The sequence below is a fragment of the Saimiri boliviensis genome, chromosome 13 (assembly GCF_048565385.1).
Source record: "Saimiri boliviensis isolate mSaiBol1 chromosome 13, mSaiBol1.pri, whole genome shotgun sequence".
NCBI classification, from domain to species: Eukaryota; Metazoa; Chordata; class Mammalia; order Primates; family Cebidae; genus Saimiri; species Saimiri boliviensis.
Window position 1 is genome coordinate 9,532,369 of NC_133461.1, and position 27,008 is coordinate 9,559,376.

The window sequence follows — 27,008 nt, forward strand, 5'->3', positions numbered from 1 at the left end:
TCTATTATTTTTCCGTACTGTCATGGGTTTTTTGACCTTGACACTTCGAATTCATAACTAACACCTTCATTCCTTGATAACTACAGACACTTCTGAGCTGGTGTAACTGTGCAGTGCCCACTGTGGTATACTACCCATCAGGAGCTGTGGTCTTTGGGTCAAGAAATTCAGCCCCTGTTATCAATCTTGGCCAGGCAGGCTTAGGCATGGGCTAGTGGAATCTTGGTTTCATACCCACATCTCTTTCCTCCTACTCTCCAATTTCCTGCTGTTGTCTCCTATTGGCGGCAGCCACCTGGAAGCCAGAGGGCCAGGCAGCCAGGATAGTGCTGTCTTTTGGCCTATTCGGGTCAGTTGCTGCAGAGCTGGAAGAGCTGGGCGGAACCACTAGAAGGTGGAATGGAGAAGATCCAGTATCGCTAGCAGCTCTCTTGCCCTTCCTCCTTTCTTCCCAGAGGTACCATGGCCACCTTGAATTTTACACTTTTCCTGAATTTGATAAACTCCCTCTGAATTCTTGCCTTTGCAAAGACAGTTTCCTCCGGCAGGAATTCCCTTACCCAACTTCTTTCTATGGCAAACTCCTACTTACTCTTTAAGATCCAACTCAATTATATCAGCACTCTCTTATCTACACACATGAGGAAGCAGCAAGGTACTATGAATAGAACAAAGAAACATGAGGTCAGGTTCTCAATCCGTCACTCACTAGTTAATGTGACCTTGTGTGGGAGTACTTCTGTGATTTTAAGTTTTCTCGTTGGCAAAATAGGAATGGGAATACAGTAGGCCTTCGCTCTCCCCTGGTTCCCACAAATAATTCAACACACAGGGGATGAAAATATTCGGGGGAAAAAACCCAGAATTGAAAATGACAATACAACAGTAAAAAATTATACAGATAAAAAGTACAATGTAACAATTATTTACACAGCATTTACATTGTATTAGGTATTGTAAGCAATCTAGAGATGATTTAAAGTATATAGGAGGATGTGTGTAGTTTATATGCAAACACTACACTACTTTGTAAGAGGGACTTAAGCATGGGTGGATTTGGGTATCTGCCGGGGTCCTGGAACCAGTTACCGAGAGATACCGAGGGCCCACTTTACCTGTCTTGACATCCCTTTCCCAGGAAAAGTGAAACGATCAGAGTGAGAAAATGCTCTCCAAAATGCAAATCATTTTACAAATGTAGTTTTGTTGTTGTTTTTCTTACCGTTGCTTAGAATTTCTTTTAAAAAGGATTTGTTTAGCTCGATCACTGTGCGCGGTGCAAAAAAATCAACTTTGGTGGCATGCAACAAATCAACCCCCCCGGCCCCCGCCCCGCCTTGATTTCTCTCTTTGCAGCCCCCTTTCTCTCTTCTGCTCACTCATACCCGCCCACCCCGCTTCTGCAGCTTGCTTGTTTGTATCTGAACTTGGATACCCAAAGGCATTGCTTGACTTCGGAGGTACATCTCACAGTTAAAGAGGGTGCGTGGTTTAGCAGTCGGGGATGGGGAGGACGGCCACAAAGCAGAAGTCTGCATTGTAAATCGTGAAGTTCTGGGAGCTGAGAACCGGGTTGGCAGGGCCGGGAACGAAGCCGCGGCCGAGCGAGGGGGCGGGGCAGGTGGGCGGGGCTCCCACCGGGGCCTCTGCAGCCCGCGCTGAGCGCCCGAATTCCCGCGCTGAAAGCCGGAACGCCAGGCCTCCGGGCGTCGCGGCGGGCCCGGAGCTCGGTGCAGGGAGCACGGCCGAGCCAGGACTACAACTCCCGACGTGCGCGGCGGCCAACGCGGGTTCTACCCCTTGCCTGTTGCTTTATTCTTCCCCCTTTTTTGCGACGGAGACTGCTGTCCAGGAAGTGCGCAGTAGTGGCTCCTGTGAGGCTGCAGGTTGTGAACGGCTCACGGAATGTCTCTTTCCCCTGCTGAGCGCAGGCATTGCGGAACCCAGCGTCCCACTGGCCGCGTTTCCGGAGGACATTAATTGTGGCCGGACGCAGTGGCGCGGCAGTTTAATTCTCCGGCGGCGGCGGCAGGTTAAGGGGACGAGATGGTCCCGGCGGGGCTCATCAGGAAACTCGGTAACTGTCAGCTCGCCCCTCGCCCAAGGCACCCTCCTGTCCTGGTCACTTCCTGAGAATGGCCGTGTCACGTTTCCTCGGCCGGTCATCCCGCGACGGCTCCCTCTTTCGCCCCTGCTTTGCTAGGGTAGCCCCCGGGGACCCACCTCGGACTCGGCGTGAGCTCCGCGGTTCCCGTCCCGAAGGCACCGGCGGCCTGCCTCTGAAAAAGCGGCTTTGTTCCGGCTTCACGCCGCCCCTGCCCACACCCTAAGTCACGTCGTTCTAGAATAAAGTCTGGGTAGGCGCCTCTTTGCAGTCGGGACATCGTTCTGTGCTGTGCCTTGACAGGTCATCCGCTGGCCGAGATCAGGGAGCGCGCTCTCAGGAGTATTCTCTGCAAGATCGAGCACAACTTAATCTGCCACGCTGATCTCATTCAGGAGAGGCAACTTTTTCTTCATTTGCTGGAATGGTTCAATTTCCCGTCCGTTCCGATGAAGGAAGAGGTTCTCAACCTGTTAAGCGGATTGGTTAAGGTAGGATCATTTTGCCATAAAGAAAATAATCCGAAGAGTGGACCGTTTTGTAGTCATTTAATTGTAACACATTGAAAGTTAAATAACTGGGGTTAAAAGTTTATTTTTAAATTTATTTATTTTGTTGTTTAAGAACCAGAGAGGTTGAATTTTAATTCCTCTGGGTATATATTGCTCATCTTTGATATGTGATACTCAATCCCACATGGTCTCTGCTGGGCTCAGAAGTAACACAGAACTTCTTTTGAGTTTTGTTATGTTCTGATTTTTGGAGTTGTCTTTGGAGGTTACTATTTGTACTCTGTATTTATCTTCTGATATTTACATCTTAAAAATTAGATGTGTCAGCATGAAAGGGAGCACGTTTAAAAATGATATTACGTAACCATGATTCATAAATACCCTTGTTAAGTTGCTCACCCATATGCTTTTAGATGTGTATTCTTATACTACCTCAACACTAGGTGGTTGTCAGGGTCAGATATCAAAGTGTAAGTTTAACCTTTCAAAACTAAATCACTGTACAATGGTAGAGGAATCTTATTATTTGACATCCTGTTGACCGATTGTGGGTGGGACCAGAAGGTTAGCGTCAGTGGAAAAAAGTAACTAATTTAAAAAATAAGAGTAGGAATTGATAGTGTGCATTTCTAGTGTGCAGTGTGTTGGCTTATCTTTCATAAATGTTGTCAAGTGTTGTATATATGTCTCTGTAGGTGTATGTGCTCCTTATGGAAGTGCCTTACTTTGGGGCAGAGCCATGAATTTTTTTTTTTTTTCCCAAAAAGGAACATCTGGTATACTAAAAATAATTTCATGTTTTGATTACTGAAGGTTAAAATTTAGGGATTTTGATATAGTTATTCTCAAGACCATTCTCTTTTTATTTTAGTATCCCCCAGCAGTCCAACATTTGGTTGATTTTGGTGCAGTAGAGTTCTTATCTCAGCTTCGATCTAATGTGGAGCCAAATCTGCAGGCTGAAATTGATGGCATTCTGGATGGACTTTTTATTCTTCCTTCGGAAGTTCCTGCGCAATCTTCTGCCTCATACCAAACCAATCAAATGGGTAACTCTTTGGAATTAATTTGATGGAATCTGTTAAAATATAAGTATGTTGATTCTAATGGTAAATTTTAAGGAAAGGAACACTAGATATTTTTAAAAAAGGATTTCTCCCACCTTCCTCAAACTTATTTTTCTCGTGTTGACTTAAATGATTTTGACCTTTTCCCCTTCCTCTACTCTTAGTCAAAGGATGGTACATTTGCATTAATTGCTTTTTTGGTCAGGCCTAAAGGATGCCAGTGACTTTGCTTTTATGAGAACATTTTGACAGATTATTTCTTTGACAATAACAGTATATTTTTGAGCGCTCACGTGCAGACGTTGTTCTTAGTGCTTTATATTTGTATTTTTGACCTTGTTCTTCATATTGAAGTATAATGATATCTGTCCTAGCTCATCATTTTGCAGTGGGGACCAGTAAAAATGACATAATAAAGTATTTTTATATGCTGCAGCCCATAATGATATACTAGTTAAAATCTGAGTCAAAGAGACATGGATTTAAGTCCCAGTTATGCTACTAGTTGTGTGACCTTGGCTAAGGTAATTATCCCCTCCAGGCTTCAGTTTTCTCATCTAAAAATTGGGATAATAAGAACACCTCTCTCTCAGAATGGGACAATGTCTCTTGTAAAGCGCTTAGCATCGGACCCAGACTGTATTAAATGCAGCAGTATTGGCTGTTATTGCCATGTTGTTGTTAATGTGCAGTATTGTGCCTTGCACATGAAATGGATTTGAATTTATTTGAAGAAAAACATGCTCATGCAGTTTTTGTGATTGAGTAGTAAAAGGAAAAAAAAAGTTTTGATGCTTTATCTGTTAGACCATATTTTCTTTTCTACCATTACCAGTATTGTTAAAGCTGGCAGTTCACAACAATAATAGTAGCTGTCATTTACTCAGTTTTCTTTTGGGGCATTGAATAAATTGATTTAAATACATCATCTTGTTAGATCTGAAAACAGCTCTTTGACTGAGATGTTATTAGTCTTACCCTATATCTGAGAAGAAAAACATTAAGTAACTTGCCCCAAAGCACCCAGTTTTCTAATCTGTGGCAGACACAGTATTCTAACATTGCTTTATCTGGCTCCCAAATCTGTGATCTCTAACAATATATTTTAAAGTTTCTAAGACATCACAGATAAAGTAGAATCTTACATTGTGAGTTTTTAATCTGATTCCTTGCAGGTGAGAGTAGAGGAATGGTTTAGGGGGCTAATTGTTGGTTTTCTTTATTAGTTTGAGGAACTATTGGCATGAAAACATCAAACATAAAATTACAAATTATAGTTTTGGCCTTTTCCTCATTCTCATTGGAGCTGAACTGCTGAACGTATAATCTTATGTTACAGGGATAAAGGTATTTGAAAGATGATGTTTGACTCCTTTGTTTTTGACAACTTTTTTTTAAAGATATGACCGAACATGGAGGTGATTAGAAACTATATTATTGGAGTAAAGGGAGAGGGAGAAGGATTAGGAAGTATAGAGGAATAGTCCTTGAATACTTTGTGGCAGATTTTTTCTAACAAGTAACTGTGTTTGGCTAACAGTGAAAGTGAGAGTGGGAGAAAATGCCTCATTGGAAATGGAGTCAAGTGCAGGTGTTTTCCTCTTTAGGAAGATAGATCATTCAGAGAAAAAAAGCTGGAGTTTTTTTAAAAAAAGTTTTTAAAATGATTCCAATACTTGAGAGAGAACATTATTATTTAAAGAAAGTAAGCTTCACTTTTAGCCAATAAGGAATTGAGAATGCACTAATGTTTATTTTCTTTTCAGAATTATCAAAAAACCCTGAAATCTTAACAGGATATTTTCCCCAAGATAAAAGTAATTTCCAGCAGATGGAAGTGCCGCCACGACCAGTGGGTGTGTATATGTAGGGAAGTAAATCCTGTTGACCTGGTCAATTGAAAATTAATGGACTTTTCTTCATTATGGTGAAGATGTATTTTTACCAAACTTAAATGTTTCAGCACCAAACTACTGTCAAGTGTTTTAGTTGTTTCAAGTTAGTTTAGGATATCGAATCTAAATGGTAAAATTTTGCATTATCTAACCATATTTGAGCAACTCTGTAGATAGATGGTAGTAGTGGCATTAGTATTTTGTGCTTGCTAAACGTGAATTATTATTATTATTATTATTTTTTGAGACAGAGTCTCGCTCTTGTTGCCCAGGCTGGAGTGCAGTGGCAGGATCTTGGCTCACCGCAACCTCTGCCTCCCGGGTTCAAGTGATTCTTCTGCCTCAGCCTCCAAGTAGCTGGGAATTATAGGCGCTCGCCACCACACCTGGCCAATTTTTAATATTTTTAGTAGAGATGGGGTTTCCCTATGTTGGTCAGGCTAGTCTTGAGCTCCTGACTTCAGGCAATCCACTCGCCTCGGCCTCCCAAAGTGTGAGATTACAGGCGTGAACCACCGCGCCTGGCCTAAACATGAATTATTTGAAGTATTGTGCCATGTACTTCACATGTGTCATCTCGTTTGTTCTCCAGCTTACTGATGGTACCATCTATCCAGTTACTCCTGCCAGAGACTGAAGATCATCTTAGTTTCTTCTTTTCCCATTTCTTCATACCAGTTAATTACAATATTCAAATTTAGAACCCTTTTTCTGGAATCTGGAATCTCATGTCCATCCATCTGGCTATGTTCAGTCTTAGCTCACATGCCACCTCATCAGAGACCTTGCTGATGATTCTAGCCAATGATCACTTCTTATGTGTAATTTTCTTCCTAACACATTATTTGTTTTTGTTTGTCTCCCTTGCTGTAAGTTTGGTAATAGCTATGAGGATTGCTTTATTTTCAGTGTCTGGAACAATGCCAGCTTGTGTTAGGCACTCAGTATGTAGCCTTGAAGGAATGAATGAATCCTCGTGAGTCTCTCTCAGATTGGTATGATTAGTGACCCCATTTTACTGGTAAAGATGCTGATACTAGAAAGGTTGAAAACTTGGTCCTTGGAGAGGCAGTTAGGAAACAGTTAAGTAATCACATACTTACAGTTTTCCTTCCTGCATAGTTAAGATGAAAAGGATGTGTCTGAGATTATATCTGCTGACATCACATATTCAAATAAACTCCATTTGGAAGCCTCTGTTATTAAAAAGCTTTCATGGAGGCCGGGCGCGGTGGCTCAAGCCTGTAATCCCAGCACTTTGGGAGGCCGAGGCGGGTGGATCACGAGGTCGAGAGATCGAGACCGTCCTGGTCAACATAGTGAAACCCCGTCTCTACTAAAAATACTAAAAAAAAATTAGCTGGGCATGGTGGCGCGTGCCTGTAATCCCACCCACTCAGGAGGCTGAGGCAGGAGAATTGCCTGAACCCAGGAGGCGGAGGTTGCGGTGAGCCGAGATCGCGCCATTGCACTCCAGCCTGGGTAACAAGAGCGAAACTCCGTCTCAAAAAAAAAAAAAGCTTTCATGGAAACTCATAGTGGAATAACATTATAAGGAAGAATGGAAAACTTGTTAAGCCATTAGAATACTTTACCTTTTTATTCTTGAAAAGTTTTGTCAGGCTTGTAGCAAGCTTTGTTTTTGAGGCCAGACGGCTGAGAGGCTCAATTTCATCAAGATGAGGGACATCTGAAGGGAGGGGGAGTCTCTAGGGTTGGTAAAGGATGGGTATCTGAATGAAGCCGATGAAAACATTAAGGGGAATTGCGATTGTTACACTATTATGTGAGTTGCAGTTTGTCTTGATTGATGGTCTAGCTTATTTTGGACACATTTTTACTGTGTGGTGTAAGCCTGTCCTTCCCTCCACCCACCTCTCCTTATTTCCTTAGAGAGTAAATCCTGCTTTTATGTTAGCACTTTTGAAAGAAGTAACTGTGCTATGTTTGGGAATTTAATAATACTGCTATCCACATTTAGCGATTCCATGCTCTTTTCAAAGCATTTGGCAGAAAGACTGCCATTTGGAAGGACTTATGTAGATGCTATTTCTCAGTGTTGCCACCTTAACTTGTACTATATAAGATCTGTTAAAAATAACTTGCATGGGGATAGTTTAAAACTGTGTTGCTTTCTCGGAGTTCTTTTAATCTTGTTTGAACACTGATATGTGTTTTTCAACCTTACGGTTTTCAAGTCATCTTCATAGAGATTTAAAATGCCTGACACCATATAGGATATTTAAACATGACTAGATATAGTATATCATTATGTTTTATCATTTTTAATTTCTAAAAGTTGAGGTTTTCCCTAAATGTCAGTTCCTTTTATGTTGAATTTAAGCTTGATGTTCTGGTCAGCCTCAGGGTAAAATAGAAAATTTAATTGAAACTTTGTATGTCACTCTGTATTGGATTGTGTTTAATGCTCTTCTTCTAATACTTATTTTAATATCATATAAATTCTGTTTCAATTATGAAAAGAGAACTCTTAATTTATCCTGTGATAGAACAAATTTGCAGCTGACCTTGTTTAGTATATTTTAGGTTACTGTATGATATAGCCTTTATTTTCAGACTTGTTTTAAAGAGAAAACTTACCCTTCACATTGTGAATCTGTCATCTCTTTATTCTTTGATACCTTAAGATTTGCTATTCCATTTACAGTAAATCAGACTGTGAAGTGTTTGAAGTTTTCTATATTTCCTTGGCTACCCCTGACCACCACAGATAGACACGTTCTCTCCTCTAATGAAAGGTACAGTACTTGATGTATTTTTAGGTATTTTTGTTCACTTATAGTCATTGTTTGAAAGTTATTACTGCATGTTTCACCAGGAAAAGATACCAGTGGCTATGAAAGGTATTAATGGTCATATTGAATGATTTTTGTTTTTCAAAAAGCAAGCCAGAAAAATTCCTGTTTGCTTTTAATCAATTTCCACATCAAGTTTCTTTTTTCTTTTTCTTTTCTTCTTTTTTTTTTGAGTTAGAGTCTCACTCCATCACACAGAGTGGAGTGCAATAACAGGCTCTTGGCTCACTGCCGAACCTCCACCTCCTGGGTTCAAGTGATTCTCGTACCTCAGCCTTCTGAATAGCTGGAATTACAGGCACATGCCACCATGCTCAGCTCATTTTTGTATTTTTAGTAGAGATATGGTTCCCCCATGTTGGCCAAGCTGGTCTTGAACTCTTGATCTCAGTTGATCTGCCTGCCTTGGCCTCCCAAATTGCTGAGATTATGTGAGCCGCTGCATCTGGCCCAAGTTTCTTTTTGTGGTTGGAATCTTGTGTAGTCTTTGGGGACAGGAATTTTCTCTTATTGACCAGATTCTCTTACTGGCCACTGCTTATGCCTTTGATTAATGAAAATGCAAAATTAAACATAAATGTAGTCTTTTTGGCAGAATACATTTCAAAATGTGAGCTTCATTAGGAGACGAATTATACCACGTAGAGATGGTTGGGTACCACTGATACAATCTTATGCTGTGTAATGACTGTTAATTGATTGCTATCTGCAAGAGTAAATAGCTGATATATGGAAATTTGGAGAATGTTTTAATGTCCAGATTCACTTTGCACAGTTTCATGAATGCCATAATACATGAATTTTCTGCATTTTTTGGGGTGTCAATCTGGAAAATAAAGACCAATTTATTAGGGCTAGGGCCAGGTTACAGTTGGATGCTATTAAATCATTTTTAATGATGACACTTCCAAGAGCATCAGTGAATTCTCTTGAAACAACATATTGAAGATGTACAGTGCACACAGGAAAGGGTTAGGAGGTTGTCTAATCTCTCAGTTTTGAGTCAGTCCCTGAAGCAGAGATGGCGGTAATTTCTAATGCCTGCCTCTGCATGGTGAATGGTGGATAGCGTAATGGAACTGGGCTGAGAGAAGTAGTGTGCCTTTTTTGGGGTGGGGAGTGAACAGCTGCCAATCCTAAGTGGGTGGAGTCAATAGATAGCCTTTGTGTGGGAGAAGAAGGAGTCCTAATCTGATTCACCTTGAGTAGGGAAGATTAGTAAAGGACTTTAATTCTTAGAATTTACCTCTGTACTTATTGTTTTTTCTGTCTCATTTCTTAATTTATTTGATAGATTTTCTAGAATTCTGTGCTCTTTGACCTCATTGAACTCGTTTTGTAGCCTTATGATAATCTCTGTGGCTACAGTGGTTAGTATGATGTTCCTGCTCTTGAAGAGGGTCGGGGGGTGGGGGGAATGCAAAATCAACAGGCAGTTTAATATCATGAGATAATGGACAGTGGATGAAGCACTGCCCTAGAATTGTTTATTGATAAGGGAAAAGATCTAGGAAGTCTTTTCTGGAGAAATGGTATCTCAGCTGAGACCTGAAGGTTTGTTAATGGAGTTGTCATGTCAGTAGGCTACTTAGAATCTGGAACAGATGAACTCTTCTTAAAAATGATTAACACTGTATTTTGTAGCTCTTTAAGAAGTAGTAACCACACTTTAATCTGGAACACCTGTGAACTATTGAAGGACGTTATCATGCAAGATTTTCCTGCTGAGATTTTCCTTCAAAGACCAAAAATTGTTCAGGTCAGTGCCCTCTATAATTGTTTTAGATTTTGAAGTAGAGAACTTTTTGCAATACAGCAAATTTTGCAGTGTAAGAGTTCTTGGGAAGGAACTTTGTATGTACTCATGTATTTAAAAAGTGAAGTATTTGTCTATTTAAAGCACTTATTCATGAACTTGGATAGTTATAGCTCCTCCAATAGTAGTAGCTTCATTTGACACTTGCAGTCCAGTTTGGCCTCTTTGAGTTACCATTTATGGATCACCTAAAGGGTAGAGTAGACTTTGAAAACCGAGGTTTCACAGGAGTCTTTATTAAAAGTAAAAATAGGCCGGGCACAGTGGCTCATGCCTGTAATCCCAGCACTTGGGGAGGCTGAGGTGGGTGGATCACGGGGTCAGGAGATCGAGAACATCCTGGCCAACATGGTGAAACCTTCTCTCTACTAAAAATACAAAAATTAGCTGGGCATGGTGGCAGGTGCCTGTAATTCCAGCTACTTTGGAGGCTGAGGCAAGAGACTCGCTTGAACCTGGGAGGCGGAGGTTGCAGTGAGCCGAGGTCGTGCCATTGCACTCCAGCCTGGGCAACAAGAGTGTGACTCTGTCAAAAAAAAAAAAAAAAAAAAAGTATAGCATTGCTTCTTGAATATCTAGTTTGTTTAATGCACAGTGTACATGCTGGGGAAATATAGTAGCAGTGAGTAACATAGATGGATTCTTTTATTTTTTCTAGTTTATTGCTTATGTGGTAGAGGGAGAGGGATCCAGGGTGGAAGATTGTGGCATCTCCACAGCAGCCAGTAATGCCTCAGCATTCTCGCTCCACACTCACCAGGCTGAAGTGGACTCGAGTGGGTGGCAACTGTTAATACATAGGCTCAAAGCTGGCACATGATTGCAGAGGAAAGCTGTTAATTACCAAAATGTGGTCAAATGATTTAGATGCTTGAGATGAAAAGGGCTTGCTGTGATTTTTAAAACGTTCTGTGTCATACAATGTCCTGAGTGGGGAATAATTCCTCTCTTCTCTCAGAATGGTTACTTGACTAACAGCTTTTAGAACTAGGAAACACTGACTATTCTATTTAAATGTTATTGTCTTATTTTATTCTGACCTATCTTCTTGCCTTGTGCTGAGTCATTTTTGCCCACTTCTGTTTCTTAGGTCTTACAAATATTTGGCAACTTCTTTTACTTCTCTTGATTATTCACTTAAGCTTACTTACCTAAGCTCCACATTCTTCTTTGAAGTTGAGCACTTTGTTCCCTTAATCATTTTCACTGCTATTCTTTATTTCAGAGCCTTTTATCTCTGTTGAAACTGGCCTTTGGAGGAGATGGAAAACATCACCTGGCTTTACAGTCAGTGTCCTGCCTGCAGCAGCTGTGCACATATTTAAGAAACAGACTTAATTTTCACCGAGATCCAGGTTTTTTCTCCAATAAACAGGGTATTTATTTTTATCTGTTCAGTAGCCACGGGTGTTATTTGTAGATTCTTCTGGGAGTTTCCCATTATAGTTACTGTTAGGGTTTATTGTATATGCATTTCACAATATAAACTCCCCATTCCTAAATGTATTCAAATGATTATCTTTACAGACTGCATGAATGACAGAAACCGCCATGATCTCTTGACCCTTTATTTTTTTTGGATAAGAGATATTTACAAGGTGTTTTTCTTTTCTGCTAGACTTCCAGAGATTCTATATGAACAGTGTTGTTGGGACGTAGTGACTAGGATTCTGGGTGTGGCTATTCATGTAGGACTCTGGGCATTTGAGCAAGTTACATATTGTGTTAATAAATTGTTTTGTTTGAAAAATATTGATCTAAATTTTATGAAAAGTATTTTTATGCAACGTGGGATATAGTCAGAGTGTTAGAGCCATGCCAGACTTTTCAGAGAAAAAGCGCCACCTAATGCCCAAATAGAGTACCAGACTGCTTTGACAAAACAGTATCTACAATTTAGGATTTTTGTGTGCTTATACAATCTACACTGAAAGTCAAATATTATAGTCATTTGTCATGTTTCCTAGTTTATCCCTATTTCATTGGGATTTTCACTGATCCTGTGCTACTTGAATATTTATGTTTTACCTTGGTTTTATTCTAGATATTAGAGGGCATGGGATTATGCAAATGACTGATAACAGAGAGCTTCTGGGTACCCCATGCCTCAACAGAAAGAGTTATAATGTTGATTAAAAATGATTGATATCTCTGAAGAATTATTAATGTATTTAATAATACGTATTTATTACCTGATATATGCCCCTGATATTCTAGCCTCTAGGGCAGGCGTCCCCAAACTTTTTACACAGGGGCCAGTTCACTGTCCCTCAGACCGTTGGAGGGCCGCCACATACTGTGCTCCTGTCACTGACCACCAATGAAAGAGGTGCCCCTTCCTGAAGTGCGGCGAGAGGCCGGATAAATGGCCTCAGGGGGCCGCAGTTTGGGGACGCCCGCTCTAGGGAAGTATAACACTGAACAGATGAGTAAGATCCAAGCCCTTATGAGCTTATATGTTAAACAAATAATCAAGTTTGCTTGAGATAAGGAGAAGTACTTGAAGGAAATAAAAAGGGTGATGTGACAGAACGTGATTGAGTAAACAACTTCATTTAGGATAGTCAGGGAAAACCTCTCAGAGGAGGTGACCTGAAGGGTGACAAGGAACCGTCCACTTGAAGAGATGCAAGAAGAGTGTTCCCAGGAAAGGTCAGGCCTTGAGGTAGCGCTGAGGGTGATGTTCTTGAGCAACTGAAAGCCCAGGACAGTGGAGGGCAGTGAGCTGGGCAGGAGAGGAGAATGAGGTGAGGTCAGAGCGGTTTTGAGGGGCCAGAGGATATTGGGGCTTGCAGATCTTTGTAAGGATTTTGTATTTTCTTTGAAGTATAGTGAGAAGCTCTTAGAGAGTTTATTTATTTTTCCCCTCTCTCTGACTGTAAATGCTTTTATTACCTAATTCTTTTTTTATTGGGGTAAAATACTTATAATATAAAATATGCCATTATAAACATTTTAAGTGTAAAATATGTGGCATTAATTACATTCACTTTTTTTTTTTTTTTTTTTTTTTTTTTTTTTTTTTTTTTTTGAGACAGAGTTTCGCTCTTGTTACCCAGGCTGGAGTGCCATGGCGCGATCTCGGCTCACCGCAACCTCTGCCTCCTGGGTTCAGGCAATTCACCTGCCTCAGCCTCCTGAGTAGCTGGGATTACAGGCACGCGCCACCATGCCCAGCTAATTTTTTTGTATTTTTAGTAGAGACGGGGTTTCACCATGTTGACCAGGATGGTCTCGATCTCTTGACCTTGTGATCCACCCGCCTCAGCCTCCCAAAGTGCTGGGATTACAGGCTTGAGCCACCGCGCCTGGCCACATTCACATTTTTATACAACCGTCACCACTGTTGCTAAACCTCTTCATTATCTTAAATAGAAATTCTAATCATTAAGCAGTGATTTCTCATTTTTTCTTTCCTCAAAGCTCCTGGTAACCTCTAATTTACTCTCTGTCTCTGATTTTTGTTTTTTCTAGGTACCTCATCTAAGTGGAATTATACAATATTTGTCCTTTTGTGTCTGGTTTATTTGTAATGTTTTCAAGCTTCATCCCCATTGTAGCATGTATCAGAACTTTATTTCTTTTTATGGCTGAATGATATTCTATTGCATGTAGAAGCCCACATTTTATTTATCTATGCATTTGTTGATGGACATGTGGGTTGTATCCACATTTAGTTGTTGTGAATAAGGCTTCAGTGAAGACTGGCATGCAAGTATCTGTTCAGTGCCTGGTTTCAGTTCTTTTGGGTAATACCTAGGAGTGAAATTACTGCATCATATGGAAACTCTATCTTTAGCTTTTTGAAGAATCGCCAAACTATTTTACACTGCAGCTGTACCATTTACATTTCCATCAGCAATATATGAAGCTTCCAGTTTTTCCACATCATCACTAATCTGTTCATTTTTTTTTCTTTTTAAAAAATAATCATAGTCATCCTAGTAGATGTGAAGTGGTATCTCATTATGGTTTTGATTTGCATTTCTCTAAAGACCTAATGATTAATGACCAATGAATCTCTGATGACTTTTCATGTGCTTATTGTTTATTCATATAAATGTTTATTAAGGTTCTTGGCCCATTTAAAAAATTGGCCAAGAATTGTTTTCTTTATTGTTGAGTTTTAGGTTACTTATATATTCTGAAAATTAAATCCTTATCAGATATATGGTTTGCCAGTATTTTCTCCCACTTTGTAAGTTATCTTAACACCTTCTTGTAATAATGTTCCTTGATTTACTGAAGTTTTAAATTTTGATGAAGTCCGGTTTATCTGTGTTTTCTTTGGTTGTTTGTGCTTTTGATGTCATATTGTCAAATTCAGGATTGTGAAGATTTACACTTTTTTTTTTTTTGCTAAGAGCTTTATGGCTCTAGATTTTCTATTTAGGTTGTTGATCCATTTTGAATTAATTTTTGACTACAGTATGAGGTAGCCATTCTTGGGGAGTTTGAAGCAGAGGAATTCATGAATCCTGTTTTTCTGCTTTAGTAGTTGCTGATGTTGTAAGTGAATACCATTAGCTAGAAGGTCCCATGCAATCAGGTCAGTTAGACATAAACCTAAATGTGCTAAGGTGAATACTTATAGAAAAGTTTGATCTTTGCTTTTATTTTTATCCTGTAGAAGGATTCCTACTATCTTAATTTTGTTAATGTTTTTGGAAGAATGATACATAAATACTACATAGTCAGAAGTCGGTTTCTACTAGGGATAATTTTATTCTTTTTTTTTTTCCCCAGACACAGTTTCCCAAAATTCTTCTTTATCTTACTGTCATGAAGCAAGAGGTACTCATCATTCCCAGAATCCTTCCCCAGGAAGCAGCAGCCCTCGGCCTTCAGTGGTTGGGCGCACAGGCCAGCGCCCCAGAGGAGATGGCCAGGATTGGGATGCAGTGTCCTCGAGGTGACTGCTAGCAGTGTCTCTGGGGAAATTAGAAGTGCCAGTTAACTTGTGTGTGTTAATTTTAGAGGGAGATAATTATTTTTCTGTCCTTTTTTTTTTTTTGAAACATTAACACAGGTATAGGTCTTATGTTAAACCCTGGCTTCATACCTTTTTTGACCATGATCCACAGTAAGAACAGATAAATATTACATCGCAACTCAGTGCTCAGTACATGAATATATACTCTGTTTATGTATATATATGTGTGTGTATGTGTCCCACAAAATAGTATTCTGATTCCATATTAGAAACACCAAACTGTATTTTCTGTACCTATTTCATTAAAAAAGAAATGATTCTGACCTGCTAAGTTGTTTTTACCAGCCACAAACAGAAAATGATCTAGTTTAAAAACATAGCTTTAAATGATAGATACATTTTTGATAGTATTTTAAACATATTTTTGTAAGTCTTATAACAAATGCATAAGTGTTTACTGTTGAATGGTTGGAGAATATTTTTATGAAATAAGGACTCCTTCAAGTTGAACAGTTTGTGGAATTTTATTTGTTTGTGTAAATATAGTTTTTTTTCCTTTTTTTTAGAGACAAGATCTCACTCTCTTGCCTAGGCTGGAGGGCAGAGGCATGATTATAGCCTTTCTGGGCTCAAGTGATCCTCCTGCCTCAGCCTCCCAAGTATCTGGGATCACAGTTTTGTACTACCACACCTGGCTAAGCCTTTTTTTTTTTTTTTTTTTTTTTTGAGACAGACTCTCGCTCTGTCACCAGGTGCCAGGTTGGAGTGCAGTGGCGTGATCTTGGCTCACTGCACCCCCTGCCTCTCAGGTTCAAGCTATTCTTCTGCCTCAGCCTCCCGAGTGGCTGGGACTACAGGTGTGCACCACCACACCCAGCTAATTTTTGTATTTTTTAGTAGAGATGGGGTTTCACTATGTTGGCCAGGATGCTCTTGATCTCTTGACCTCATAATCTGCCCACCTCGGCCTCCCAGAGTGCTGGGATTACAGACATGAGCCACTGTGCCCGGCTGGCTAAGGCTTTTATTTTTTGTAGAATGGGGTCTAACTATGTTGCTGAGGCTGGTCTCGAACTCCTGGGCTCAAGTGATCTTCCCATCTTGGCCTTCCAAAGTGCTAAGATTACAGATGTGAGTCACCATGCTTGGCCCTGAGTGCCTGGCCCCCAGATTTTCATACACCAACTTTGCTTAAAAGGATTGGTGTGGTATTTGTATGTTACTTTATCCTTCCGCTGCAAACATGTTAAAAACATATTAGCCTCTTCTTTAGTGTCATTCTAAAAAAGTGTTCAGTAAGATGAGGATTTGTTTGTTGGCTTATTTTCTTGCAATATTGTTACTGCTGTTACAAGCTAATACCAACTCATGCTTGCTGTGTGCGTGGTGTTACGCCCTATGCTTTACATACTTTGTCGTCTTTATTTGTCCTAGAATAGGATTGGTATTATATCATAGGATTGCTATAATTATTATCATCCTCGTTTCACAGAAAAATCTGAGGTTTAGGTTTAGAGAGGTTAAGAGCATGACAGTTGGTAAAGAGCAGAGCTAGGGTTAAATAATATGGTAGGAGAGTCTGTGCTGTTAGTTCTTATGGTGTAGTTGGTTGATCAGTCATGTTCTCTGGATCCTTATGAAGCCTTTCTGCCTCATTCTCTTGTGTGCTGCATGCTTGTAAGTTTTCACTCCTGAGTGAACAGCTTCCTCACGTGGCCTTTCAGAATTACAGAGAAGCCCGAGTTGTTTCCATATTTTGGGGTGCTTGGTATCTTGAAATTGAAGAAATGACAATGTTCGTATATAATTTGGGCAGATTTAAATGTTCTGTAGCATTAATATATCTCTTATGATTCAGCTTCAATTGTGGATCACCTCAAAAATCAAAAATTTTGAGGATCTTTGTAAATGTGGGGCTCTAGCTTTTCTACAGTTTTTAAATCCTTTCTCTACCACTTTACATCCAAGGTAGGATTTTTTATTTTTTTGAGATGGAGTTTCACTCTTGTTACCCAGGCTGGAGTGCAAATGGCGCGATCTCGGTTCACCGCAACCTCCGCCTCCTGGGTTCAGGCAATTCTCCTGCCTCAGCCTCCTGAGTAGCTGGGATTACAGGCATACGCCACCATGCCCAGCTAATTTTTTTGTATTTTTAGTAGAGACGGGGTTTCACCATGTTGACCAGGATGGTCTCGATCTCTTGACCTCGTGATCCACCCGCCTCGGCCTCCCAAAGTGCTGGGATTACAGGCTTGAGCCACGGCGCCCAGCCCAAGGTAGGAATTTTTTAATGAAGAAAGCCAAGGATGATGGGATGTTCCATTTTTCGGGGTATGTTTTTGAAGTCATTACACTGATGTTGAATATAGTAAACTAACACATTTCCCATGATGTTTTTCTGGAAACATCCTTCATTTATTAACACTGGCGTACTTAGAACAGTTGGTGAAACTCAGAAAATCTAGGAAACTGTATGAACTATCAGTTTTGTCTTTAAGTTGATTACAGAAGAGCTTTCCTATTAATCTGCTTGATTTCTTTTAGAAATGAGTGGGTTATCAGTGCTAATATTGATTGCTACTATAGGAATGTTGACGTGTTTTGAGATATAGCCTGAAAAGCAAAATAGACATGCATTTTTGGCTTCATTTACAATTTTGAGTTCTCTCTCTCCTTTTTTTTTTTGTTTTTTTTTTTTGAGATAGAATCTTGCTCTGTCACCCAGGCTGGAGTGCAGTGGTGTGATCTCAGCTCACTGCAATCTCCATCTCCAGGGCTCAAAAGATTCTCCTGCCTCAGCCTCCCGAATAGCTGGGATTACGGGCATGTGCCACGATGCCCAGCTAAGGGTTTTTTTTGTATTTTTAGTGGATATGCGGTTTCACTATGTTGGCCAGGCTGCTCTTGAACTCCTGACCTCAGATGATCTGCTTGCCTTGGCCTCCCAAAGTGCTGGGATTGCGGGCATGAGCCACCATGCCCCGCCTTGAGTCATCTTTATGGAATTTAATTTCATGTATTTGTCAGAGTTTCTACAAATCTGACCAGAGTTGTTGAATGAAGCAATAGAGTTGTGACTTGTATGAGGCTTCTAATATGCCAGGCAGCAGATATCCAGTAAGTCTGTTTGGGGTCTTTCTATATACAAGGTTTATCATTTGTTTATTTTGCAGTGGAAGTAGTAGTCATGCTCACGTCAACTCTAGGATATCCGTTCACTCACCTTTGGATATGGGACACATAGACTTGCCAGAGCTGGAAACTGAAGACACGTTGGAACTACAATTCCAGCAGCTCAGTCTTCCTCAGTTTTGTGTATCAATTCTGGAATCAGCTGTTCCTCTCTTAAGAACAGGTTAGTTGTTTTTGAAATCATAATTCTGATATAGTTTGTATTTGTTTGTATTTGTAGGATTTTCCTTCTCTTCTATGTTAGGGCCTTTGAAATCTATATTTACTTATCTTTTGGGATACAAATTTCTAAAAACATAATAAGGTCTTTATGATTTTTAAATTAAATATGGATGCCATGGAGGGCTGTTCAGCTAGTCCTTCCATTTTATGGGTTTTTATTGGCACAGGCTTTCACACGTATTATTAGTTTTAAAATTTTTATTTATTTTTTGCATTCTTGCTGTCATTTTTTTCTTTTTTCTTTTTGGATTGTATGGCTATTTTAAATTTGAGCACTGACAACATAGAGAAACTGGAATAAGTCATAAGTGGTGGACTGGCCTGAATAGACCAGAATAAAAAAACCTTTGGCCTTTGCCCTTTGGAAATTTTTGGAATAGCTGTCAGTTGTTCACTCTTCCCAATCATTTCTGACTACTTCAACTACTTAATATGTTAAAAACAAAACTTCAAAACTGAATTCTTACCTTTGTAATAATTTTTCTTTAAAAACCGAGAAATATTTTGAGATTACATTTTTTGTTCAGATGTGATAGGAAAATTTGAATAGGTTTACTGAAATATACACTGGTATTTAGTTGTAATTTTACTGAACAGTGGTAACAGCAATAGCAATATGGCGGATGCCTACTGAGTCTAGTAATAAAACAACAGTTACCATGTATTTAGTCCCTACTGTGTTCTACCATCATTCATGATTTTGTGTACATTATTTTGTGCACTCCTCATATCAACCCATTTTATCCTTCCAATAGTGGTAGTTACTAATTTTATCTCCATTTTTACAAATGATGAAGCTGAGTTTTAGAGTGGTTTAGAAACTTGCCTGAAGTCAAACAGCTAAGAGCAGGGACTTGAACCACAATTCTTCTGAATCTGAAGTCCATGATCTTAAATACTTTAGCTTTTTGCAAGGTTAAAGTTTTAGAAAGCAGTAATGATTTTTATTCTCAAAATCTGTACATTTTCAGCATTTGATAAACTTGTCAAGATATAAATATAAGCAAGTTTTGCCCTTTTAAGTTTATACTGGCAAAGTAAAAAGATACATTCCAAGTTAATTGTTCTTTAAGTCCTATGGCTGTTTTTTGCTACCTGGAGTTGAAGGGGGAGAAAGAAGTAGGAAGGTGTATATTTGGAAAACATTTAAAATGTTTTTATCCTGAGGAAAACTGTATACTCATACTTTATACTAGTTTGGACTGTATATTAATTCATGTAATAATAATGTGAAATGAAGAAAGATCTGAACTTTGGCATCATACAGTACATATGTTTATCTGCCTGGTACGCTGAGAAGAACAGTTTTAGACTTTAATGATTCTGCATTTAACCTTTTCTTAATTTGCTTTAAAAAGTCAGATTGATAATTATAAAGCTATATATTGAGACATAAAAACTTCTAAATGTTCTTCTGCCCTTTTGTGGTAAATTATGGCATGATTTGTAACTGTTCAGTATCCAAGAAATTTCTAAGAGAATTTGCTCCAGCTGTTTTAGTGAAAAAATTAATCTAGATCCTTTCACTCTGGTAGTTTGTTTTACTGTGATTCATTAGAAGTTAACCTTTGGGATGTGGGGCGGAAAAGTGTTGTGTGAATGTTCATCTCACATAGGACAATGGAATTGGAGTCTTTGTTATTCTGTCTGTGGAGAAACAGGGTTGCTCTGGTGGGTGTGACTTTGGGAAGTTTTTGGAGTTTAAGGTGAGTACAAATAGAGTTTCTTGAAGTTTCTTTAGCAAGTGCCAGCATGTTCATTTATTTCTGTAGTTGCTCCGGTCCAAGCTTAGCTTCCCAGGCAACTCTTATGTGGGAAAATATTAATTTATGAGAAGGCTCAAGCCTTCTGGTACTAAGTAGAAATTGTTAAAATATGTTTTCTTAACTTTTCTGGTGCTTTGTCACATACTACATGTAACATAGATGGTCTCTGGATTTGAAAAAATATTTTAATCCATCTCACAGTATTTGTTGTTATATTATTGCTACTTTCAATATCTTTCCCAATTATAAATGTATTTGATTTGTTATATAGCAAAGTAGTATTGTGACTGGAACAGAAGCCTTAAGTGTGGTTGCTGATTTTGATTTCCCTACAGTTCTAAGAACATTAGAAAAAAAGAGAAAATTTTGGAGAATGACTAACTAGAAAATTGGGCAAAATGGTATTCAGCTGATTATTTTAAAGTTAAGTAACTTTTTCTCCTTTACTTTTTTCTGTTTGTATTCCTAGGTAGCAGACAAATGATAATAAGAGTTCTGGAATTGCTTGCAGAGGATATGACCCTTATTGGTGAAGCAGTTTCAGCAGATATCTGGGATGACAGCAGCCTTTTTGGTATAGATATGGTGAGAATCAATGTTTTCTTTGGGATATAAGGATCAGTATTTTTTAAAATTTTGGTTCTTTTAAGGTGGTTTTCATTGTCTCATTAGTGTTCAAAATCTTTTTTCTTTTTGACTCAGTATGTCCCAGGCTTATTTTATAAATAGCCTGGAGCAGGCCTATTTTTCCAAAGATTCTGGTTACTTCTAATAGGGAAAGGTATATTAAGACAAGAACCAGGCCATTAGAGGTGCTTATAGCTACTGTGATACCATTTTTTCCTTTCACTAACCGTTAGGAAATATGTATATTTAAAGATCGTGAATTTATGTTGCGATTTTTCTCATTTTAAATTTCTTTTTCTTATCCTTGCATTTGCTTATAGAAAGTCTTCATTCCTAGCAATGTCAGCATAATTTCCTATTAGCCTTCACCTTAAACATACGTAAAGTAGTTTCAGAACAACAATATTTACATTACTGTAAATAACTCTAATAAAAAGCTCTAGATTTCCTGGCAGTTCTTTTTGACATTGACTAATCTCACTAAGGATATATAGTCAAAATACTGTGCCTTAAAGCTACTGTTACCAGTTCAGCATACAATTAAATTCTATTCGTTTTCACTTTTGGGAATTGCTTTTTCTTCATAAAAATGTAGCTCAGAGATGCCTCCCTGCCATTCAGTTACCTTTAAGATGTTTTCCTTATTGGTAGTCTTTTTTATTTTCTGGCTTATTTTTTCTATTGCTATTTTATTTTTGCAAATGTAAGCAACTGAGTATGTAGGTTTTTATCCTCTCCACATCCTGCATAAAAGGTAGTATGTTGTATACACTCTTTTGTACCCTATTTTTACTTAAAAATATGTCCTGCATGCACAGAATAGTAGGTATGGGGATTATTCCCTATCTATCTATACGTGAGATTTTCTCATTCTTTTTTATACATAGCAAATGCTTCATTGTGTATTTGTTAACTCAGCCTCTTACTGATGGATATTATTGTTAATTATGTACAATAAATAATGTGCTTATGCTATTTCATAAATGTACAATTATGTCTCTAGGGTAGATTTATTTAAGTGGGCATGCTGTTTTTAAAAAAGCTTTTATTTAGGTTCAGGGGTACATGTGCAGGTTTGCTATATAGGTAAACTGTGTGTCATGGAGGTTTGGTGTACAGATTGTTTTGTCACCCAGGTGATAAGCACAGTGCCTGATAGGTAGTTTTTCTGACCCTTTCCCTCCTCCCATTCTCCACCCTCAAGTAATCCCTGGTGTCTGTTGTTCACCTCTTTGTGTTCATGTGTTCTCATTGCTTAGCTCCCACTTATAAGTGAGAATATGCAGTTTTTGTTTTTCTGTTCCTAGATTAGTTTGCATAGGATAATGGCTTCCAGCTTCATCCATGTTGCTGCAAAGAACATGATCTCATGCATTTTTATGGCTGCATAGTATTCATTGGAGTATGTATACCACACTTTCCTTAATCAGTCTGCCATTGATAGGCATTTAGGTGGATTCCATGTCTTTGATATTGTGAATAGTGCTGCAGTGAACATACACATGTATGTGTCTTTATGGTAGAATGACCTCAAGTAATCCGCCCACCTCAGCCTCCCAAAGTGCTGGGATTACAGGCATGAGCCACCGCACCCGGCCAAGCCATGCTGTGTATGTATCAGTACAGCAATTCCTCACTCAGCATCGTAGGTAGGTTTTTTGAAACTGTGACTTTAAACAAACGGACTTATAACACACCCAATTATTTTTTCTCATCAGCATTTAGTGAAATGGCGTGGAACTTGTAATGCTGTTTCATTAAAGTCAGTTTCCAAGAACGTGTTGACCATGTTAAGCGAAGGCTTACTGTAGTTTATTCATTTTATTTCTGAGTGGTATTACATTGTTTAGACAGACATACCACAATTTGTTTATCCATTCACCTGTTGGTGGACATTTGGGTTGTTTCTAGTTATTACAAATAACATTCCTATGGACATTGAGTTGTTCAACATCTCCAGCATCTATTATGTTTAGTTTTTTTTGTGTGTGTGTGGTGGGGGAGAGGGCATTCTAATGTGTAATGGTATCTTACTAGGTTTTAATTTGTATTTCCCTAGTCACTGATGATATTAAGCATCTTTTGTAATTTTTAGTGAGGAAGTCTAGGTCTTTTTAAAACACTTAATTAAGTATTTTATTCTTTTCAATGCCATTGTGAATGAAAAATTTAAAAATGTTTTGGATTGTTCACTGTTAGTATATAGAAATACAACTGATTTTTGTGTATTGCTCTTCTATTCGGTGGCCTTGCTGAACTTACTAGTTCTGATAAGTTTATTTTCTTCTTTTCTTTCTTTTTTTTTTTCCTGGTAGATACCTTAGGATTTTCTACCTATAAAATCATGTTATCTATGAATAAAAACAGTTTTAAGATCATCTTATCTGTGAATAAATACAGTTTTATTTCTTTCTACTCAATCTGGATGCCCTTTAATTTTTTTAAATTTCCTAATTACCTCAGCCTAGAACCTTTAGTACAATGTTGGATGGATGTGGTGAGAGCCTCCTTCGTGATCTTAGAGGGGAAGCATTCAATCTTTCACCATTAAATATAATATTAGCTCTATTACTTTTGTATTTTGTAGATACCTTTATAAAGTTGAGGAAGTTTCCTGTATTCTTAGTATATTGAAATTTGATCATGAATCATTATTGTATTTTGCCTGATCTCTTTTGTCTCTACTGAGATGATCTTAGCTTTTTGAGGAGCAGAAATACTTATTTTGATGAGGTTTAGTTTCTTAGTTTTTCTTTTATGGATTGTGCTTTTGATATTTTATCTAAGAAATCTTTGCCTAACCTGGGATGCAAAGAATGTTTCCTGTGTTTTCTTTAGAAGTATTACATAATATTTAAGTTTTAGATCTTTGATTAATTTTGAGTTGATTTTTGTATATAGTACAAGGTGAGGAATGAACTTTTTTTCTTATGGGTATACAATTATTTTCTCAGCACTATTTGTTCAAATGACTATCCTTTCTTTCCTGAATTTCTTACCAACTGACTATATATGGGTTTACTTCTGGACTCTATTTGATTAGTTTTCTCTTATGATGCCAGTACCCAACTGACTTAATTATTGTAGCTTATAGTAAGTCTTGAAGTCAGGTAGTATAAGTCCTTCAACTTTGTTCTTGTTTTTGAAAGTTGTTTTTGCTATTTTAGCCAAAATAAATGTATTTTCAACATCAATCACATTTGTCAATTTCTACAAAAAAAAAAAAAAAAGGCTGCTATGGTTTTGAATGGAATTGAGTTGAATTTGTAGATCAATTCAGGGAAAATTGACATCTTAATAGTATTGAGGCTTCTGATCCATGAATACCGTATATATGTCTTCGCTTGTTTAGCTCTTTATTTATTTTTATTTTTATTTTTTTTGAGATGGAGTTCATTCTTTTGCCCAGACTGGAGTGCAATGGCACGATCTCGGCTCACTGCAATGTTTGCCTCCTGGGTTCAAGTGACTCTCACTGCAGCCTCAGCCTCTCAAGTGGCTGAGATTCCAGGCATGCATCACCACGCCTGGCTAATTTTTTGTATTTTTAGTAAAGATAGGGTTTCACCATCTTGGCTAGGGTGGTCTCAAAATCCTGACCTCAAGTGGTTTGCCCAGCTTGGCTTTGCAAAATGCTGGGACTACAGGTGTGAGCCACCGCGCCTGGCTTTATTTTTAGCTTTTTAATTTGTCTCTGCAATGTTTTGAAGTTGTCAGTATATAGGTCTTCTACATCTGAGTATTTCAGTTTTGGGACTTGTCCACTGGCTGATTTTTCTCTTTATGGATCTTAGTATTTGATATGTGTAGTAATTTCTGATTGGATGCTGGACCTTTTCAATAGTACCATGTTGAGTGTCTTTATTTTTTATTTTGCCCTTTAGAAGCACTTTGGGAGGGTTCTGAAGCACTTTGAGAGGCCAACATGGGGGCATTGCTTGAAGCCAGGAGTTTGAGATGAACCTAAGCAACAAAGCAAGACCTTATCTCTACAAAAAATAGTAACATTAGCTGGGCATGGAAGTGCACACCTGTAGTCCCAGCTATTAGGAAAGCTGAGGCAGGAGGATCACTTGAACCCAGAAGTTTGAGACTGATGGGTGACTATGTTACTTGCAGAGAAGTTTGATTTTCTCAAGAGTTTAAAAAATTTTGCTAGCATGGGTCTAAAATAATGGTTTTCAACTAAGAGTAATTTTGCCCCCCAGAGGATGTTTAGCAATATCAGGAGCCATTTTTGATTGTCACACCTGGAGTGGAGCTACCTGCTTCTATTGGATAGCAGCCAGAACAGCTCTCCACAACAAATAATTTTTTGGCTCAGGATGTCAGAAAACTTTGAGAAAGTGTTGAGATTGAGAAACTGATCTAGAAGAACCTTTGCTTGGGGTTAAACTGCTCCTGAGGTGTGACCTTTTGGGACCTCTATTGAATGTTCAAAGTGATTAATGATGACTGTTTACTCTGGCTGGTTGAAGCTTGAGTTTTGTTGTCTTGTGTCAGCTCTGGGAGTTGTTCAGTTTAAATCTCAGTGATCACTTTTGGCCTATAGAGTATCTTCCTGTAATCCAAGCCACCTAATCTCAGCATGGACTAGATGAAAACTTGTTTAGGTTTCTGAATCTCCTTCTTTGCATAGCTCTCCCGCAATTCTTAACAATCTCAACTTCCAGAAGCATCTTCATCTCCTAAAGTCATTGAGACTGTCAGACTCTTTGGGTTTCCCTTGCCTGTGCTTGCTGTACAGTAATTGTTTTCAGGTATAGTAGGACTCTGATTGCATATTTTCCTTCTCTGGCATCATAGTCCTACACTGCCTACTGTGTATATCTAGTTAATTTCTTGGGAAGGACAGGAGAAGTCCTTGTTAATTACTTCAGGGCCAGAATTGGAAGTTTTACATAAAGTTTTAAATTATGTCATTTAAGCAACTGGCCTGTCTGTGAGTTATTAGGGACTTAAATGTATATTTATCTACAGTGAAAATTCAGGATCAGCTTTAGAATAATTATTCAAAGTGTGGAGAGATCAGAAGGATACCTTGTTTTTTGCTGTTTGTAATTCAGTAGAGTAATTTTAGAAAATATGGCATTAAGTTTTTTTTTGCCAAGAAGTGTTTCGATAAGTAATATTTTGCATGAGTAATCAACATGTGTACAGTAGTAGCTTTAGGAATGTTGTATTTCAATATAATATTTAAGAGATCTATGGACTACCAGTGTATGTCTCCATGTAACTGGAAACATGTCTTTTTTACATTTCAAAGTATCATAAATCATTTGTCATTTTATGTCTTTCATTTTGAAATTGTCATCTGATAACCTTGCCTGCCTTGAAGATTTGGTATTCTATCTGTTCTGTTACTGTGAATTCCTAGTGTCTGGTCTTCCTTCCTCTCCCTTTCTTCCTTCCCCTCTCCCTCCCTCCCTCCCTTTTTGCTGCCTTGTCAAGGCAGTAGAATAAAAATTTATTAGTCATAAAAATATATATTGACTCTTATACAGCTGTCAGTTTTTTTCTCTTTATGCTATTTTGATGTAAGTCGGTCTATATTTAGTTAAACATTCTTACAGGCTGTCTGAAGGCCTTGTGAATAGAGATCTGAACATAAAAAAAAAATAGATACTTACATGATAACAATACCGGTGTAAGAAAGAAATCCAAACTTTTATTTTTTTCATAACACTAACCTCTTGAAAAGGGAAACAAATTGCATATTTTAAAATAGGTGTATTTTCAAGTCTTTTATTTTCTGAGAATAGTTCTTAATTTTGGTTTTTCTTTAATCCTTAAGATTATCACACTATTTTTTAGTACTTTTAGGAGATTTTTCACATATTGAAGGTTTTCAACAAGTAAATTTTTCCTTTGAAGTGTGAGGAATGCTTTATCAGTTGTTTCTTAAATTAACTTAAATTTTCTTGGCCAGAACATTTATCTGTAAAAGTTAGTCATTCACTTTTAACTTTTGGCTGCTGGTACTTTATGATTCAATGAATTATTTTTACTTTAAAGGTTAATTCTGTGGTACAAGTGCCAGTTGGTATGTTCGAAATGC

General features: G+C 38.3%; 1 protein-coding gene across 7 annotated transcripts in view; it reads left to right on the top strand.

Moving 5' to 3' along the window:
- Positions 1-1,853: 1,853 nt before the first annotated feature.
- The window catches only part of RTTN (rotatin), a 184,001-nt gene continuing 158,846 nt past the window's right edge, over positions 1,854-27,008 (top strand). For all 7 annotated transcript variants that reach the window (XR_012513060.1, XR_012513061.1, XM_074383250.1 and 4 more), the window contains exons 1-10: positions 1,854-2,077; positions 2,408-2,595; positions 3,488-3,665; positions 5,450-5,539; positions 8,247-8,337; positions 10,039-10,153; positions 11,436-11,586; positions 14,957-15,122; positions 18,317-18,498; positions 20,793-20,908. Coding sequence is in view for 5 of the 7 variants with exons in the window: in XM_074383250.1 (XP_074239351.1) it covers positions 2,047-2,077; positions 2,408-2,595; positions 3,488-3,665; positions 5,450-5,539; positions 8,247-8,337; positions 10,039-10,153; positions 11,436-11,586; positions 14,957-15,122; positions 18,317-18,498; positions 20,793-20,908 (1,308 nt within the window). In the remaining 2 variants the exon portion in view is untranslated. The remainder of the gene's footprint in view (positions 2,078-2,407; positions 2,596-3,487; positions 3,666-5,449; positions 5,540-8,246; positions 8,338-10,038; positions 10,154-11,435; positions 11,587-14,956; positions 15,123-18,316; positions 18,499-20,792; positions 20,909-27,008) is intronic.